Below are 14,985 nucleotides of genomic sequence, written 5' to 3' on the forward strand. Positions count from 1 at the left end.
TGGAAACTTTGGGGGGGGGTAAAGAAAACTTCTTATTCATAATCCTCTGTCATATTCATTTAATTCAGGAAAGTCAACTCAATCATGTGATCTCTACCTTATTTGAAAGGTTTAGCAAATGCCCTTGTTTCAACATAAGCCCCTTTTAGGAAAAATAACATTTTAAGTCATTTGGGATGAACAAATTGATAAATGCATCTTTTCAGGAGAATATTATGTGTGTAGTATTGACAATTTAGGAAAAAAAGGTGCACATGTATGTTGGTAGAAATTTTTTAAGTGTAAGACAGTATTTGTTTTCTCATTACACTGCAAGGGATCTCCAAAAATTCATCTTGTTTCACTATTCCCTTTTGTCTCTAGGTGCTTAACACAAAACACAAAGATCAGGATATATTCTAGTTTAAAAGTGCTCCTGGGGTATTCCTTTTACAACTTCTCTAGCTATCAGATTCGGTGGTAAATGGATCTTACAGTCAGAATGTTCTTAACACAGTTTTTCCTACTGCCTTGCCAAATGCAAAAATGGAACTCAGATAGTTTAGATTATCACTATGAAATATCAAACTGTTCATTTATTCATATTTAAAAAGCTACCTTGTCTCCAGCACTTTATAAGTCTCTCAAAATATAAAGATAAGAAGTTAGAGACTTTGCCTTCAAGGACCTCATATTCTATTTGGGGAAAATAACTTAGAAAGGTAAATTAAAATTTTAATTTTATTAGTGTAAAAATATGTTTAACAATCAAAAACAAAGCACTTTTAGAGGGAAGGCACTAACAACTAGGGTGATCAATATAAATTTCCTTAAGAGAGTGGGGTTTGATCTGAGCTTCCAAGGGAGAGAGAAGGATGCTGAAAGGAGATGAATAGTGAATTCATTCCATGTATGAAGGACACACATTCAAAGGTCTGGAGGTGAGAGGTAGAATTGTGTGTATGGAGAATAGGAAGCAGGCCATTTTAGCTAAAAGTAAGGTGTGTGAAGGAGAGGGATATGTAACAAGTTTGGAAAGGTAGGTTATAGTCAGGTGATAAAGGACTTTTAAAAGCTAAAAATAGTCATTTTAATTTTTTTTCCTAGAGAAAAGAGGGAACCATGGGAGTACGGTGAAGAGGGAATGATGACAGAATTGAACTTTAGGAATATAAATTAGGCTTCTGTGTGGATAAGAGATTGGAGAGGAGAATTATGAGTCAAGAAGACTATTGCCAATGCAGTGTCCCTGAACAATCTGCAGGCATCTAAAAAACACTATCCACAAGCAGAAGATAAACTGTGGGAGTAAAAACACCAATGAAAAGCAACTGCTTGACTGCAGGGGTAGAGGGGATATGACTGAGGAGAGACTCTAAATGAACATTCTAATGCAAATACCAACAACAGGGAAATGAGTTTGAGTCAAGAAAAGAAAATGATCTTTGTTTCCAATGAATAATGTTTGGAAATGACCAAATAAAAATTAAAAAAAGAAGACTATTGCCTCACTATAGATAAGACTTCTTGGGGAGGTTCTGAATCAGGTTTTGGCCTTGTGAATTAAAAGAAGGAAATGGATGTGAGAGATTGTGAGGAACTTATTACAAATACACCTTCTTTTGAAAGAAGAAAATGATACCCATACATACACACACACACACACACACACACACACACACACACACACACACACATATATATATATTTGTAAACCCTATAAACTAACACTATAAATCATATTTTAAATTCTTATACAATATAGTAAGTTTTCCTATATTTATGATTGAGAAAGTTATGTATAGCAAAAAAGAAAGCTATTTAATTTCCGGTAGTGTGTCCTTTTATTCTGTTTAGCTAGTTACTTGATTTTAGAAAGAAATGAAGTGACTGTGATAAAATTTTCTCAAAACCACCATCTTTGACACTCTATATTATAGCAAATGAACTGATTTTTCTCTAGTATCTTCTCTATGTTAAAGATGAACTAGAACTTATAATAATTATCTTTGCCATTTAAACATATCTTTAAAGTTCCCTATTTCTGATTCACTCCCCTCTTCACCCCACTACTCCCACTCCCCGTGAATTCTGTAGAATGCTAGTCAGTAGCATATAACCTAGTGTCAATAATTGGGCAATTCCCAGAGTGGAAGGGTTTCTTTTCCCTTTATTTGGTTTTGGTTTTGGATGGATTTTCCAATCTCTTACACTTTTTTTTTTTGGATTATATCAGAGCTGCACTTTAATATCCATACAGAGTGACTTTTAATTGGGGGGTTGCTACACTCAGGTTTATAAGTAAAACTCGTTGGGGAGACACGAGATACTCAATATTTGATCTAGAGCACTGCACATAATTTTTGTGATACTGTTAAACACTATAAATGAATTTTAATCATAGAATCAAGCACTTAGTGTTAATGTTTTCAATGCTTTATGAATGACTTTAATCACAGGGGAACTTGTTGGTTTTATTTTTCAAGAGGTTGGGTGGGTTTTCCTTCTTCCCCACAGCCAATGCTAAATATTTCTGACACTAACAATGCTACATCAATTGGAAATTCACATTTCATATAATAACAGACCATTTTAATTTCATGAGGCAAAGAATTGGCTTCCCCTTGCAAATAGCACTGAGGAAAGCAATATTGTCAAAGGAACTGGCATGGTACATCAAGAGATAAATCTGTTGAATTAAATAAGAGGCTTTCATTACCTTTTACATTGCATTTCCATATAACATAAGCATTAATTAAACCCTTCAGTGCATTCCTTCTTTCAGGAGAGCTTTTTCTGTGTCTGACAAGAAATGTCGACCAAGAGAAAGTATGGGATCCAGGACCTGCCATTAAAAATATACTCACTTGTGCAGAGAGAATAGGGACTGCATTCAAACAGACAGGCAGATAGTGAAAACAGGGAAATCTTCCATTCTGAGTCTTATTCACTTAACAGACTATGGCAATATTATTGAAATATTCCTCTAATTTGAGATCTCAAAGACAAGGACACCTGAAATCTTATTACTAGTCCTGTCATTAAATATTTCTTAGGATACTTTAAATGATAACAGAAAGAGAACAGTAATTTTTTAAAGTTCTTTTAATATATTTTCCTTTACATGACTGTTAACTTGGACCAACCAAAGAAAGTCTGACTTTTCCCTGTCATATAGTGAGTGAGTAATTTGTGACAATGTCTGGAATTTTTTAATGGAATAATACCATGAAACTTCAGGGCAGTGATGGAGAAATAATTTCCTAAAAGTCTGTTGTAGTACTTTTATTCATCTGCCACCATTTTATTTTCTGATTCCAGGGGAACACTTGAGAATCTGCCCTCAGGAATACACATGCTGCACCACAGAAATGGAGGACAAACTGAGCCAACAAAGCAAACTGGAGTTTGAAAATCTGGTGGAAGAGACGAGTCATTTTGTGCGTACCACCTTTGTATCAAGGCACAAGAAATTTGATGGTAGGTGACATGTTTCCAGTTTCCTCCTGTTGTATCTTTAAAAAAATTTTTTTCTTCATAAGAATCTCCCAATCTTATTCACAGTGGTTGATATTAAATATTATGGATATTGAATTCATTGTTGAATATTTGCTCCCCAAATCTATTTCATGAGAAAAGCAACATTTTCTTTTATAGCTGAGTTTATATAGAGTGTCATTGTGAGAAGAGAAAGGTAACATAAAAATGTAATTTCAAATGGCTCATGTTCTAAAAATATATTCTGAATAGGATGGACTATCTTTTATATTACAGTGACACTCAGAATTGATTTTAAGAAATGATAGAGTTTTTTAGGTATGCATGAAGGCAGTTGTGTTAAATTCCTATAAATAAATAAATTAATTAGTTAATATCAAAACATTATTCACCATCTTTTAGGAGATGTAGAAAGCTATTGGGAATCAAAAGAAAATATATGACACAAGTAAATAAATTTTAAAAAATGGGATTCAGGGTTTTATTACAGAGGTCAAAATGATATTTAAAGTTATGTAAACATATATCTCATAGAAAAAACTATGGCATAATATTCCTGCTGGGATATATGAGGAATTGATAATAAAGTTAATTTCATTTTCCTTTTTACTATGTTTTTTCAAAAAAGGCATATCATTTCAAAGTTGCTTTATTAAACAATTAAGTTTGATATGTTTTTTGAGTAAATTTCTAAATTATATATATATATATGTGTTTATATATATATAATTTCAATGGGAGAGAAAATAGCTTTATAAATTAAATAATTTTTCATTGTCCTAGCCTGGCTAAATTTAACAGAGAATTCAATGGTGTTTTCTAAATGTAAATAATACATAAAAATAATATGCATTTTTGTTATCTAAAGAAATTGAGAAACATATTCCTAAAAGTGACAAGAAAGACTATTCATGGTCATCATACATTGGCTCTTCTTCTTTCCTCAGCAATTTCTCCCATTTTATATACCTCTGGTACCCTATAGAACAAAAAATCACTCTTAGGCTCTTTTCTAGACCCTTTCTTTGGTTTGGGGTTTGAACACCATGTGTTTGAGATGCCCAACATTTCCAAATGTCCAATAATCATAGGATATTAGGATTCTGCCACAGGATTGACAGCATCAGGTTTAAGCCCTCTTTTGAATTTTTGATTGTTGAGCATTCTTCCTTTTTGTGATGTTTTAAAAATAAGTATTTTCTATTAAAAATCAGAAGAGAGTCATTAACATCAAGGCCAGTATATTGTGTTTTTTCAATGTAGCAATACCTAAGAAAATATTGAAATTCATACTCAGCATTTTTTTACTTATTGGAAGTTAAATTATATTTGTTTAAAAAAGAGAGTTTTTAGTAACTTGAAAATAATTTGCTTGTAAAGGTTTGTTCTAAACTAACTTGCCCATTGTGATAACCATTACCATGTTTTAGGAACCACCCTGGTATCTGTCAGCAATATGAATAATGAGCCCAAAGTCAAAATAGCTGCCTTTCATTTCTTTCAGATTCTCTTGTCAATGCACAGCAAATATGTTATCTGCCTAAGGGTCCTTTTTCTTTGTTCAGTGGCTTAATAAAATTTCAACCTTTTTTATTATGTAAACCTTCTGATTTCATTCATATTGACTCTCTAATAAAGTTATTAAAAGGGAGGTCCATATAACATTTCATAATCTTGGAATGGGCTGGCTATTGAGAGAAGTGTTGGTTTTTATTATATCTGTCAATTCATATGGAAATCTCTAGATTTTCCTGGACTCCCAAATTCTCTTTCCCTCTCTCTGCCTATCCATGAATTTCTCTATCCCTATTATAAAGTATATCTGTGTATGTTAGAGGTGATTTTCATAGCATTTCCCTCAATGAGTCTATGGTGACCTATTCAATATTTGATTGACAGATTACACATCTCTTGAAAGAGAAAATCCTCTACCTCTAGCTCTGGTTAGAGATATGTCACTCCACCTAAAGATACTATGTTTGTGACTACACAAAGCTAGTATGAGGTCTTGGCTGCCAAGTCGTAGTTATTGAGGTTGTGACTTTGGAAGATATCTCGCCTTCATTTGTTATAATACAACTGGAAAATCATATTGAAATAATGTCTGGGAAGTACCTAGAGTGAGAAAGAGATCAAATTGTTATAAATAAAAGATGGATAGTGAAGTTATTAAAGCTATTCAGGGATTGTTTTCCCCTTTCTTTTAACAAATACATACACCCACCAAGCATGAATTAAATAGCAATTCTTTCACCATAGCCATGTATTTTCATTGCTTTGCATCAGCAATTTGTAATCTTGGAGTCACATTTTTGTCTTATTTAAGAATCCCCTTGCTCTAGCTCAACTCTATTTCTCTCCCTTTTAATGCCTGTTTTAAGTGTTGCTGTACTTAGGGGCATTAAGTCAATCAACTTGACAGGACACTGATCTGGCTCATTTTCAAGACAGGATTAGTTACAGGTAGAGTGAAGTTCTCTATTAAGAGGCTATTTCATTATAATTAGATTTGGTTGGGCTACCATGGAATTAAGAAGAGAAATTAAGGAGTTTATATGTATTATCACCAAGGGCTTTTCATCTAATTGTTTTCATCCTGGACCCAATCTAACTACTGAATGCAGTGGTTTTAGAACTATGCACTCTCTTGTTGCCCACCTTTTGTTGTTGTTATTGTTGTTGTTGTTGTTTTCTTTTCAGTTTACCATCATGAAAGCCAAGTATTTAATGTACAGAGTTATTTTTTTTAAGTGACTGGTCTAGAAATTGTGAGAAATATCAAAATATTCATATGTGCACTAAATGTCTCTTTTCCAATTTCTTTCTTCAATTCATTTGGGGACATTAAGTGATTAAGGATATATAATGTTAGAATCTATCAAGGTTACAAGATAGGAGTTCTAGATTTTTGACTTCCTTGCATTGACTTAGATGTGATTCTTATCACTATAAAGGGCTTTGATTGTTTTAAAAATAATAGTATTACTATTAATTATTGATTATGTTTTAAGTTAGTATTTAAAATTATTGGTTTTATTATTTTAAATTTTTATTAATTACACTTTTATTCATGGAATTTTTTCAGGAATCTCAAAAACATAAGATGCTTCTGACAGCTGAGTATTTGAGAAAGACTTAGCATATAGAAAATGCATTTTTTTCATTTTGTTAGATTTTTCAGTCCTATATGAATGTTTGCTTCTCAAATCAAAATCAATGCAGATTCATTGGAATGAGAATACCTTAGAGAGATTATCTAGTCCTATACTCTCTCTTTCCAGATAAAGAAGCACGTTTCTCATTCTCTGAATAGATGTGTCAAAGCAAATAGAGAAGGAAGCACAACTAGATAATGTTAATATTTTAAAATAAAAAATATTCCATACTCAACTGTCTTCTTCTAAACCTAAAAGATTTCACCTTCTTTCCCCAAAATGGGATGATGTTATACAACAAAGGTTGGCTAATATTCAGAGTTGCTTATCAGTTTATATACATTTCCATCACAGTATCTTCTGTTAGAACTCAAAGATCATAATAAGATTAACATTTTTTTCATAGTCCACTAAAGTTAAGCCGCTATCAGTTTGACAAGTTTTAGTGGCACTTCTTTAAATGAGAAAGATTAATGGTAGCAGTAGGAATCTGAAAATGTTATAATTTAAATTCTTTTCCCTTCCCCATCTGTCTCTCCCACCCCCTTCCCTTCTTCACCAAAAATTCACTGAGAGGCGGTATCTATTTAATATCTAGGTAATATAGCAAGTATATTTTCAGCGATGGCAAACTTCCAAATGTTGTTCTCCCTGCCTGAGTCTTCACTTCCAGCTCTCATTCAACAACACATTCCTCTTGTCAAGTGAAAATGGAGAGAGCGCTTCCCTCTTCTATCTGACCAACTTAAAAGATCTGTTCACTTGTGTATCAGTTGAGCTCTCAGCTATACTTCTCTGAAGAGAATGATGAGTGAAGATTGGGAAAGGGTCTAAGCAGGTTTCAACAGCCTCATGTCCTTCTGGAACAGTTAGAACAATTAAACTGAGAATAAAATTTCACCCTATGCCCTACCACATCCTGTCCAGTAATTCATGGCCACCAACTATTTCAATACTTCAAAGACCTGTGATTTACTTGGTCTGAGGACTTATGTCACTGATGCATATTGATAGCAGGAGTTGTATTTTATTTTATCATTCTGTGCAAGGGCTGAGCATATTGATTCACAAATAGCAGGCATTTAATAAATGAAAGATAAATGAATGAATAAAAGAATTAATATGACTTCATTATTGATCTTCATGACTTCCTTCCCCTTTCTCCAATAGATAGATTTAGATAGTTCCATTTATTTCTATCTTTATATAGTTCTGTTTCCCTAGGTAGATAGATACATAGACATACACTATGTGTCTTTATTCACAAAATGATGAACATGGAAATATGTATTGAATAATGACATATATACTATACATCATATTACCTCTCATCTTGGGGATGGAGGAGAGAAGGGAGGTAGGGAGAAAGCACATTTCATAAAATATCAGCAAGCAATTTTTGAAAATTATACCAATGTAAAAAAATAAATTAAGAAAACTATATACACACATATACATCATACTGGTAAATGTTTAACAAGCGACTATTCAGAAAAGCATATGCATAACACATTTTAATTGAATCTTCATCAACATTTTCTCTCTCAAATTTTTAAGCCTTGACAATCAAAAAAGCAATAATTCAAGCCCTGAATGATAGCTTTTGCTTATTAACAAGGTAGAAATGCTCACACTGAAAGTTTATCAGTTAGCTTTGTAGAATCACTTTGAGTTGGCTCCAGCACAGCACTGGATATATACATAAACCTATATGTATATCTGGTGATGATTCTATTATTCCTGGTAAACATCTCTAAAAACTAATTGTACTCTAGACTTGAACCTCAAATGTTCCCATCAGGAATCTTAAACTGTTATGAATGGGTAGTATTTATGCCAGGGTGTTTTCCTTTTCTGACTTTTGAGACTTCTGCAGTTATCTTCCTGTCAGGATATGACAATTGGTAAGAGGTGGTAGCTTCTTATTCCCAGTGCAAAATGCAACAAATATTTTAGGTTATTTTGCAATACATTCAAAGGATGGAAATATAGCTCCCTAACAGTTATCCTAGCTCACTCATCACAGGGGATTTCCCATAAGGAACAAGTGTCCTTCTACTTACCATGGGAATCTAAAGGCTTCATGGAAATTTTTTAAAAAACAGATCTTCATCAAAATGCTTGATAGCCTCGGGTTGATCCCACCTTAATGGTTTTAAAGACAAGGAAACTGAAACCAAGAGTTTGCTTACTCAAAATCAGTATAAGCACACAGGGGTAGGCACTGATCAGTTCATTATATGTCATATTCCAGGATGGAGTCATTTAATTGAAGTCACAAATATAGAGAAATTATTCTTAATGGTTTTTATGTAGATTACAAATATTTAAACTCAAGGCATTATTTCTTTTATTGGAAATCATTATTTTGATAATTTTGTTCAATCAAATGGTAAGTAATGAATTCAACTAAAGTGGCAGAAAAAAAGGCAAAAATATTGCCAAATGGAAGACTGCATATATTCTGAATTAAAATAGATTTCAGTGAGTAATTATTAATGTATGAGTAATTAGTAAATATTCATTCTTGTTAACTTATGAAACCTTATGTTATCATGGTGTTCTACACTACCAACTTTCTCCACATGCATATTTATGGAACCAGAATTCCCCAGAGAGAAACATTTTAGTAAGGGGACTTTTCATTTAGAAACTGCTCTCCCTTCTGATTTGATGGAATTCTTGTTTATTCATATTTGAAGTGCCACATAAAGTTGTTTTTTAGTATGTCCTTCTCTTTTTTATGACTTTATTTTTCTTCCTGGCTCTTATTTATGTATTTTAATGTCATACATTTGTCCAGAGATTTTGGCAGGGAGTGCATTTTTAAAAGCAAAATAAAAAAAGTTGAACAGTAATTTCCATCCTTATGAAAAACATATTCTGTAGTAACACCCTCAAAATATCTATCGTCCTGAATAGAGCAGTAATTTATATACCGTACCATGGCTTTGGTACTATGAAAGCCTGCTTATGTTTCCTTGTTAAATATAATTTCTCATTCTTATAAGGCAGAGAGGAAGATGACAGAATGATCTCTTTAAAATATGACCTAATTTTCACAGTGAATAAGATTATTCTAGATAGAACAAAGAAATATAAGGTGTTTTCTAGAGAGTAAGGCAAAATTCTAGGATTTTTTGTAAATATAGTTTTTACTTACATACTTAAATATATAGTAAAGGCATATGTGTATATTTAAACATACATTCATATACACATATACATACTATTTAGGAGGCTGAAGGATCTAAATTTTCTCATTCATAAAAGGGCAGTTGGAGAAATGTTGGACCATATGTTTCCTTTGAGTCTATGGATCTTTGTTGCTACTGATACAAAACAAGATTTATAATTTGTTGTTATTGTTTAGAATGCATATATTTATAACACTCTTGATCTCAGAAAAAGAGCATATCTTTAGCTATCTGACCTTCAGAAAATCAAATTAATTTGAATATTAATACACATGAAAAGTAACTAGAAAATTACTTCAGTGCTAAGATTATTCTAGAAAGAAAAAATAAGTAATTTCCTTCATTTGACATCAGTTTCTCCATCTGTAAAATGAGATAGGTCAGAATGATCTCTAATTTACTCTTCTCTCAGCCTTTTCACATGTAAACCTCATAATGTATTTTAAGGTCGAAGAGAAATGATGTTTAGATTGGCTGACTGCTTACCCTCCCCTGTTAGTTCAGATGACCAAGAGTTAAATCTATGTATCCAGGATAATTGTGATAATCTTTTTTGAAGGTAAAAGTAGCTATTGGAGCTAAATGATTACTTTAGGCTTATTCAGCCACCACTTCTTTGACTTACTTTGAATTCAAGGGCCATCGCCTTAGAAATCAGAAGGTGCTGAAATGAACAGTAGTTTCAGAGTAAAACAATCTTACTAACCTTGTAAAGGAATCTGGGCATTTTTCCCAAAGGGAAGCTTTTCCAAAAATAAGAATCAGATACCAAGGAAGGATATGCTTTGTCAGAGTCATTGAGCAGTTTTAGAAATTGCCCACTTCCTGTTTTCATCAGTGCTGGGAAGCCTGGTCCGCATTTGAGGATGCTTGAAACAAGGTGCAGAAAGGACCCATGTTTTTTGCAGGGTTCAATTACTTCTGTGCGCTGGCATTTGACAGGACTATTTTAAAATGTGTATGCAAGAGGCTAATCAGCGGCTTCATGTCTGCTCTGATGGACTACCAATCTTGTTCTAATTCTTAGACCCCTACCATATACTTCAGAGTAGCTTAGAATATATTACGCTCCCAGTGTAGTTGTAATATTATCATCTTATTATCACCAATTCCCTTGCATGGTGGCTTCACTGAGCAGCTGTTTCACAGACAAGCCAATTTCTTTTAAGTATTGCTCTATCAGCCGCTGAAACCAACCCTACCAGAAGGATTCTTGGTCATGAATGTTAATGAGCAGACAAGGATCTGTTCAGTGGCAGTAGCTCACTAATCCTTTGAGTAAATATCAGCAAATTATGGAATGACTTTTATTTAAGGGCAAATTAATCTGCTACCAAAGAGAGAAAACTGATTTTCTTGGAAATCAAAGAAAATATTTAATTGTGGTATTAATTAGAATGTGGCCCAAACATTATTATCTCATCATCTGAAAACTCATTAAATAGATGAAATTAGAGTTTCGAAACATGTGTGATTATGTTGCCCCCCATTATCTTGGCTTAAACCTGATTTCTAGTAGGAGGTCCACTGTGGGTTACCAGTGTATTTGCATGAATATAGTAATATCCAAAATATCACACCATTGGTAACCAGCAGATTCATGAATTCTGCTTCTGGCAGGGAGCCTTAATAAGATCTTATACTCTTTCCTCTGTTAAAGCAATATTAGCTTTATTTTTGTCATATGGGTTAAACACTTGAGAAACACTTATCTATGTTTAGAATTCTTAAGTCTACAGCCCTAGTCAATAAATAGAAGACCTGAAATAATACGGACATAAAACATTATCAGTCATGGTTGCTTTTTTGCTTTTTTTTTCTTTGGGGTTACTTTGGTCAGAGGATAATGTTGAGGTCCTTTACCTATATTCTACTTGGTGTTCCATAAGAATTAAATCATACAGATGAAGACATGGCAGTTTCCTTGAACAGTGTTGGCTCTTTTTTGTGGAGGAGGGAGTAGGAAGTGTTGACTTTTGAATTACACTTGGTAAGGGAGCAAGTTGGAAGGAGGTTAAATATTTGCCAAAGAGGCTAGTTGCTACTTCATTCCAGTATTTTGACATTTTCTTCGAAATGACTTGGCTAGCTATGCTAATATCTATCTTAGCTTTTCTTTGACCCACTTCTGATTTCAGTAGAAGAGAGGAGGCTTTTACTGAGACTTTGGAGAAGTAATCAGCTCTGTTATGGGTCTTTCAGAGACTTTATTTGCCTCATCTGTGGTAGAAAGCTACCCATTAAAGTATCCCATATAAAACTGGTACTCATGGTGAGGTCCGATTTTTAAGAAGTCAGCCAGAATATCCATTATGAATAGATTGTCATTATTATCCCAAACTATGAACTAAGTATAGAATACAACAAAGCAAAGAGAATAAGATCACCTTGTCATAACCGTATCTTATTCGTCTACCTGTCCTATTCAAACTTCAGAAGTATTTCTTCCTATGATTCAAGGAATACAATAACAATTCATTTTAAATATGAATATATTTATTCATTTCACAGTACTGAAAACAGATTATCTTTGGTTTGACGAGGAGTAACCTGTGAAGGTTGAACTGCTTGCTCAACCTGACTGCTAAAAGATATTGCTTCTAGCAGTCTTTCCAAGTATAAGACCCAAGTGTAAGAGAATTATCAGTTCAATCCACACTCTTATTTGTTCTGTGATGAGCACAAAGAACATATATGCCCCAGAGGAAGAAGGAACAGAGCAGAGATTTGATATCCTTTTTACAATTAATATCTATTGTGCATAATTAAAAATACTGCCTGTTAAAAGTTTGGTAGTTCTCATTTGTTCTTTCTAAAGTTTTGTGACATGTTTAATGCTCAAATATTATTCTTGGAATGAGCATATGGAGTAAAACATGGTCTTATTGTTGCCTCCCTACCTAGTACTTTTAATTTTATCCACATAGCTTATAAATTAAAAGTAAACTTTTGAAGTGTAGCTGGAAAGAAACAGTAAACTAACTAAAAGGGAAAGCTTCCTGGCCTTTAGATGTTAGAAGAAAATGAACTCCTTTATGTATCTCCTATTAATGCATAGTCTGTGGCATATTTTCCTTCTCAAAAGAATAATAATGTAATCCAAAAAGGCTTTGATTCTCTCAGACCACATGGCATCTCATTGCTTCCATATCAATTTGCATTTCTTTGATAGTACCTTTTTATTAGAGCTGCATGGGGTTTTTTGTCATTGTTTACTTGTTTGTTTGTGTGTTTGTTTTTCCCCATACACATCTTACCTAGACTCTCTAGCTAGATGGAAAGCTACTCAAAATTTTCTCTACCTCATTACTCCAATTGAATTTAATGAGAATTAGTGCATTGTCCAGTGCCTTACACAGAATTAACCTAACATTGCAAACAAACATAGTATTGCATTGTTTGGACCTCAAGATAAATATTATCATTCTACCAATATGGGGAGAAGCCTCTATTTGAGTACAACTAGATCCCCAATAGTGTGAATAAGGCACAGCTCCCCCTTCCTTCCCACCACCAATCCCAAGGTCATCAATGCATTTGAATTTTTAGTAATTGAAATTAACATTATGTAAATTTTTATGAATAAATCTAGTTCAGTAAGTATTCAGTACAAATTCAAATAATGTTACCACCACAGAAAGATTTATTATTCTTATTAATTGGGACATAGGACTATAGAAATATCATTTTCCCTTCTGTCACACAGACACCCAGAAGACCCGACATACCCATATTGAGCCCAGAATTGGTAGGGGCTAAGAGTATGAAACATCAAATATAAGGAACATTAGAGTTTAAACAAAGCAAAAGACATAGTGGTTTAAATTATATAACTCTAGGCTCTAAACTCCTTGATATAGAAGAGTATGCAGTAATAGAATTGGCTAAGGAATCAGCAAGATATACATTTGATTCCTGCCTCTAAAAAATAAGTGGTATGATTGACAAATTGGTTAATGTTTGCAACCAAATAGTTGTAAACTATTCTCTAAGATTATAATTTACAGATTAATTCCTGATCTACATCAGTGGGGGGAGTTTCCAAACCAATACTTCCTTATACCAATGAAGGAATGGATCTGGACTACAAAATAAATTACTAAGCAGATAAAATATATTTAGGAAAAATTCTACACATTATAGCTGAAGAAAGAGAAATTCCCTTTTTTCAAAATATCTTAGGTGTTAAGTTCTCCAGCTACAAATCCAGAACTCAGTCTACTCACAGAATGAATCAATGAATGTTGTTTCAACCTGATTCCTGATAGCTGGCCCATTATTATGGCCCTTAATGTTATGCATATGTAATGGAATAATTGGAAAGCTTACTGAAACATTTTTTTAAAGCATCTAAACTCTCTTTATTCTCCAGATTTTCGTTGTGAATAACACCCACAATTTGCCTAAATGTTATGCTTTTTAAATGTGAGTTGCATTCTCTCATCTAAACATTTCATTTATATTTTACATTTTCCTTCAATAGCTCAAGATCACTTTTACTTTGTTTAGTCTACTACTATTTAGTCTCTCTCTTTTTCATTGAAACTAGCATGATGCTTGTTGGGTTCACAACACCTCAAAGAAATCACCCTTTTAAAACAACACCATTCAGTTTATTTTTGGTGAGACAAGTATAAGAGCTACAACTTTAAATTTAAAGTCTACATGCCTAGACAATGCCTTTTTACATCTTTAATCACTGAATCAATGATTCTGACCCATTGGAATCCTGGGGAAAGAAGTATAATCCAAGACTAACACACAAAAGTGTTTTAAGATTTATCCACTGACCATCTAAGATCCTAAGAGGTCAGGAGGTAGTGCATTCCTGGCATGTGGACTAGTCTTCTCGGAGCTACTAACACTGTTGTTTACAAGAAGTAGGAAACAGAAATGATCCCATTTCCCTACCTGTCTTGTATAAATAACAGAGCCTTCCCCATGTTTGTATAATAAGTTTGGACCTCACTTGCCTGGCTCTGCATGATTCCTTCTCCCAAACCCTGAAGGCTATATGGTGGAGTAGGTCCAGTATCCCAACTTGGGAAATGTGGTTCTATTTTGAGTGTAATTCTTCCCTTATTTCTTGAACAAATGTCATCATTACAAAATTGTCTACTCTAAATGGGTTAGTTAAGAGCATATACTTTATCTCC

At 33.3% G+C, this 14,985-nt stretch overlaps 1 protein-coding gene across 2 annotated transcripts in view; it reads left to right on the top strand.

Annotated features, from left to right (window-relative positions):
- Positions 1-14,985, top strand: part of GPC6 (glypican 6) — a 1,241,421-nt gene that overhangs the window by 296,639 nt on the left and 929,797 nt on the right. For both annotated transcript variants that reach the window (XM_001366572.4, XM_056807658.1), the window contains exon 2: positions 3,301-3,459. In XM_001366572.4, the coding sequence (XP_001366609.1) occupies positions 3,301-3,459 (159 nt within the window). The remainder of the gene's footprint in view (positions 1-3,300; positions 3,460-14,985) is intronic.

Source organism: Monodelphis domestica, chromosome 8, assembly GCF_027887165.1.
Source record: "Monodelphis domestica isolate mMonDom1 chromosome 8, mMonDom1.pri, whole genome shotgun sequence".
NCBI classification, from domain to species: Eukaryota; Metazoa; Chordata; class Mammalia; order Didelphimorphia; family Didelphidae; genus Monodelphis; species Monodelphis domestica.